This window comes from Pseudorasbora parva, chromosome 9 (assembly GCF_024679245.1).
Source record: "Pseudorasbora parva isolate DD20220531a chromosome 9, ASM2467924v1, whole genome shotgun sequence".
NCBI lineage: Eukaryota > Metazoa > Chordata > Actinopteri > Cypriniformes > Gobionidae > Pseudorasbora > Pseudorasbora parva.
Window position 1 is genome coordinate 23,266,182 of NC_090180.1, and position 4,798 is coordinate 23,270,979.

The 4,798-nt window shown below is 50.3% G+C and overlaps 1 protein-coding gene across 1 annotated transcript; it reads right to left on the reverse strand.

Annotated features, from left to right (window-relative positions):
* Positions 1-1,231: 1,231 nt before the first annotated feature.
* LOC137089603 (uncharacterized) lies at positions 1,232-3,991 on the reverse strand. The gene is made up of 2 exons (XM_067453191.1): positions 2,773-3,991; positions 1,232-1,441 (listed from the first exon to the last, which is right to left on the reverse strand). Exons 1-2 carry the CDS (start codon positions 3,826-3,828, stop codon positions 1,439-1,441), a joined length of 1,059 nt encoding a protein of 352 aa, XP_067309292.1. The 5' UTR covers positions 3,829-3,991; the 3' UTR covers positions 1,232-1,438.
* Between the last annotated feature and the right edge of the window lie 807 nt (positions 3,992-4,798).

The following is a 4,798-nucleotide window of genomic DNA, read 5'->3' on the forward strand; positions in this document are numbered from 1 at the left end:
TTTCTCTTTCAAGTCTTGAGCTTAAACGGACCAACTCACACAAAGAGTATGTCAACATGTCCATCTTGATGAGTATCCAAGCAGACATAGTCTGATTATGCCTTAAGAGGACTTTATACAGTCGAGAAAGACGACGCAGAGCCTTCCATTAGGTCTTAAAGGGGCAGTCGCCTTTACTGCTTTCTGTTTAATGTCAAACAAAAAATAAGGAATCACTCACTGCTCTTGATTGAATCGCTTTTGTAAGGATTAGTCTTTAATTTAAACAGTTAAATATGCAGCTATTTTACATTTGATTAGCCTACTTTATTGAATTTCTCTACCTAAAAACTAATGTCAAGACCTTTAAAAACCTGAAAAGCATTGTTAATTACTAGGGGTGACCCCTCTTCGCGGGTGTTTTTTGGCAATATGGGGGTGCTCAATATTAGTGTTATAAAGACCTTTTGCTTTGTTGAGCGATTGCCCCTTTAATGCGCCACGCCTTTAAAATTTGAACACACACCGACGGCGGCATTCGACGCCTGTCCACGGCGATTAAATGTATATTTCCCTCAAATCGTGAATGTACATACTGATTTCACCCTGTGCTACACGATACACTCATCGTGCAGCTCTTCTGTCAGAAGTCGATTCAAAATTGAGCTCGCGCGTAGCCTATATAATGTCCACGTCTGCCTGGTGTGAGATACCCGAGACACGGCGCCAAGCTTCAATCTGGTGTGCGACCCCCTTTAGGCACAATCGGCTTAAGAACGTGCATATAAACGCACTCAAAGTGTTCTTTTCTTCTCTAGGCAGGTATTTTTTTTAGGTTTATTTATCAAAATCTTCTTTTATATATTTGTGATGTTCTGTGTTTCGATTGCGGCTTTTAAATGTTATGAGAGAACGGTTAATTTACAAATGTGTAGTGTAGCCTAGTTTTGATCACTTTATTAAAAGTGGTGGCTGTGTGTCGTGTGTAAAGTATAATAAAAATAGTCTTAGCCTCCTGCTGACTAGTGTCCTGCCCTTCCCAACCGCGTTTATTTTTTCCGGTCTATGGTTTACACACACATAGATGATTCGGTCGACCATAGAGAGATTCAAAAATTCTGATTCGAATGTGTAAATCCTTAGTCGGGGACACCCCTATTAATTACACTTCAATCAAATTACACTTTGTAATGAGGTTTGTGGCTCTTATCTTTCTTGTGGGGAAGGAAGAAGGCGGGGTCGGTATGACTGGGACTAGAAACTTTTATTTTCACAATGCAACTGGTAAACATAAACACGCACGAGGGCGTAAAACTCCGTCTCTCAAAACTCTCACAGCTCAGAAATTATTTCCTCGTTCAGGCTCAGGCTCAGGCTCAGGCTGTGTCTAGTCCCAGTCCAGGCTCTCTCTCCCTCTCTCTCCTCACGCAGCGGCTTTTGTGCTGTCTCTCCACGCCGATTACTGCAATTAGACACAGGAGTTAATCATTTGCACTTGACCTACTTACTCCCCGCTCTGTCCCATACCTTCTCTCCCGCTACAGACCTCGCGAAACCACGCCCCCTCCGCCACATACCCCCACCGCCCGACTCAGGCCGGGGAGCCATCCTCGTGCACAAACTTACGAATCATGGCTTTCAACGTGCGATTAAAGCGTTCCACCAGCCCGTCTGTTTGTGGGTGATAGACGCTGGTGCGAATCGATTTAATGCCCAACAATTCGTAGAGTTCGCGGATTGTCCGTGACATAAACGCCGTGCCTTGATCGGTGAGAATTTCTTTCGGAATTCCCACCCGGGAGATTAAAGAGAACAGCGCACCCGCTACACTTTTCGCCGAAATAGTGCGGAGCGGAACTGCCTCGGGATATCGCGTTGCATAGTCCACCAGGACTAATGCAAAGCGATGTCCCCGTGCTGACCGCTCTAATGGCCCGATGAGGTCCATCCCAATTCCCGCAAAGGGGACCTCCATCAGCGGAAGGGGGCACAATGGTGCTTTTGGGGTGGCCGGTGGGTTCACCAACTGACATTCCCGACACGACGCACACCACCTGCGTACAGTCTCGTGAATGCCCGGCCAAAAAAAACGGGCCATTAGACGGTTTAATGTTGCCGTTTGTCCTAAGTGCCCGCACATTGGATTCACATGAGCCGCCTGGAAAAGCATTTCCCGGCGGCTTTTTGGTACTAACAACTGGGTTGTATCCTGCTTTGACTGGGCGTCTTGGGTCACCCGATACAACCGGTCTCTTATCACTGAAAAATGTGGATAGGTGAGCGGCCGGTCTGGATGGAGGAGGTGGCCGTCGATGGACCGGACCTGATTGAACGCGTTTTTGAGCGTCTCGTCCCGGGACTGCTCCAGGGGAAAGTCATTATGGTCCGAGAGAATGGGACCACTCAGACCACTCTGTTCCCCCTGAAGGTTTCCCGGAGGTCCCGAATCCCCCCCCCCCCCACCTGCACCGTCGTCACCTTCCCTCCCCCCTTCCCCCAAGAGGCATCCGTACACAAGTGTTCCAATAATTTATTAAATGCAGGCCAATTCGTTCCCAAAATTACCGGATGCCGGAGGTGCGGGTTAACTGCTACCTCCACACTATGCGTTTGTCCCCGAAATTGAATATCCACGGGCACCAACGGATAGTTCACCACTTCCCCATGCACACACCTCACCTTAACCATGCGGCTATTACCCAATGCCCTAGGATGGATCAGGCTTTGATGTATCGAGGTCTGGTTGCAACCTGAATCCACCAAAGCCTGATACGTACCCCCCTTGATACTCACTGGTATCTGGTACAGGCCAGCTTGATCGGGGGCGGCTTGTGGCGCATCGGGGACCCGGATCAGCGTCCCCACCTCCATAACGGGACACCGGTCAATGAAATGCCCTTGGCAGCGCCAACAAGCCGGCCCAGACTTCCCCGCCACCCTAGTGGCTGGAAGTAGGTCAGACAATTGGCGTGGAGAGAGAGGCTGGGATGCGGAAGCGGGGAGGTGGTCGGTGGCCCCGCCCCTAGGCGCTGGCCTGGGAGTGGCTGGAGTCTCGGCCGCGCCCCCCGTCCTCCAGCGTGGCGCTGGCCGGGGCGACAGCCCACCTCTGGACCTAGGAAGGGGGACAGGTTTAGAGAGGGGCGGGGTAGAGACAGGGGAAGAGAGAGATAGAGAAGAGAGAGAGAGAGATGCCGCTGGTAAGGGCTCGCCGACCCCGCCGCACGCCACCATCTGGTCCTCCGCCAATTGGATGGCCTGATCCAGCGACGCCGGGCGGTGGCACTGGACCCACTGCGCGGTCTCCCGGGGAAGCCGCGCGACGAACTGCTCCAGTACCACTCGATCGATGACTTCCGCGACGTCGCTGTTGCCGGCCATCAGCCACTTGCGGCATGAGTCCCGGAGCTGTTGGGCGAAGACGAAGGGCCGACCGGACTCTTCGAGGGCCAGGGTCCGGAACCGCTGGCGATGTTGTTCCGGGGTCCGGCCGACCCGCTGGAGAATCGCCCGCCTCAGGTCTTTATAGTCCAGGAGATTCTGGACTGGCCATCCCCGGAGCTCGGCGGTCCGCTCAAAGAGATCCACGAAGGCCTCCGGATCATCTTGAGGCCCCATTTTGCTCAGTGGTACGGCGGCCGCCGAGTCGGTGGTGCGGGAGGGGATGGCCCGAATCTCCCGGTCCATCCAGCTCCGGAACAGCTCGCGGTCTTCATGCTGGGCCTGGAGGAGCACCTCGAACCTCTTGTTCTGCTCCTCCCTTACGGCCCGCAGATCTTGATGCGTTTCCTGATGAAGACCGGCGAGCGATTGTACCAGGTCCGCAAGTGGGGTTCTTGACGGGGTCTCCATAACGGCGGTGCCGTTCTTCTTCCCTCCTGGGTTTCGGCACCAGTGTAATGAGGTTTGTGGCTCTTATCTTTCTTGTGGGGAAGGAAGAAGGCGGGGTCGGTATGACTGGGACTAGAAACTTTTATTTTCACAATGCAACTGGTAAACATAAACACGCACGAGGGCGTAAAACTCCTCTCAAAACTCTCACAGCTCAGAAATTATTTCCTCGTTCAGGCTCAGGCTCAGGCTCAGGCTGTGTCTAGTCCCAGTCCAGGCTCTCTCTCCCTCTCTCTCCTCACGCAGCGGCTTTTGTGCTGTCTCTCCATGCCAATTACTGCAATTAGACACAGGAGTTAATCATTTGCACTTGACCTACTTACTCCCCGCTCTGTCCCATACCTTCTCTCCCGCTACAGACCTCGCGAAACCACGCCCCCTCCGCCACACACTTCAAATATTTTTTCCCCAAAGTTAGTTTATGTCATTGTAGGCAGTTATCGTCACAATGATTTCATTTCAAGTCTTTGTTTTTTTAAAAAGTTTTAGTTAGTTATTTGATGCTATAAAAACAGCTGTGTGATGTCATGATTGACAGCTGAGATCGACGTCTTCTCTGAGTGAAGTTGTCACTGAGGCACTAACAGACTTTTTTTGGGAGTAGATTATTTAATTTAATTTAATTTAATTGCCATAACTGTTTATTTCACACCAACATAATTAATTGTTCTGCATCTGTGAGAGTATGGGAGTGCTTTTGATATCACCATTGTACTTTCTGCTCTGCTCAACTCCGGTCCCGGACTTTTTTATATTTGCTGTTGCACTAAAATCCAAAAGTGAAGAATTTATGTTATTTATTACTTGATTGTTCAAGCTACCTCACAGAAGTGCTCTGTTTGTTAGAGTTGTTGAATGTTAAAATAAGGTGAATAAAATAAAAAAATAAAGAACATCCTGGTTCGTTTTTTCACTGTTCTTTATTCTTTTT

Bases quoted from the DNA above. Each gene is read 5' to 3' on its own strand.
- LOC137089603 (XM_067453191.1), bottom strand. From the start codon at position 3,828: ATGGAGACCCCGTCAAGAACCCCACTTGCGGACCTGGTACAATCGCTC.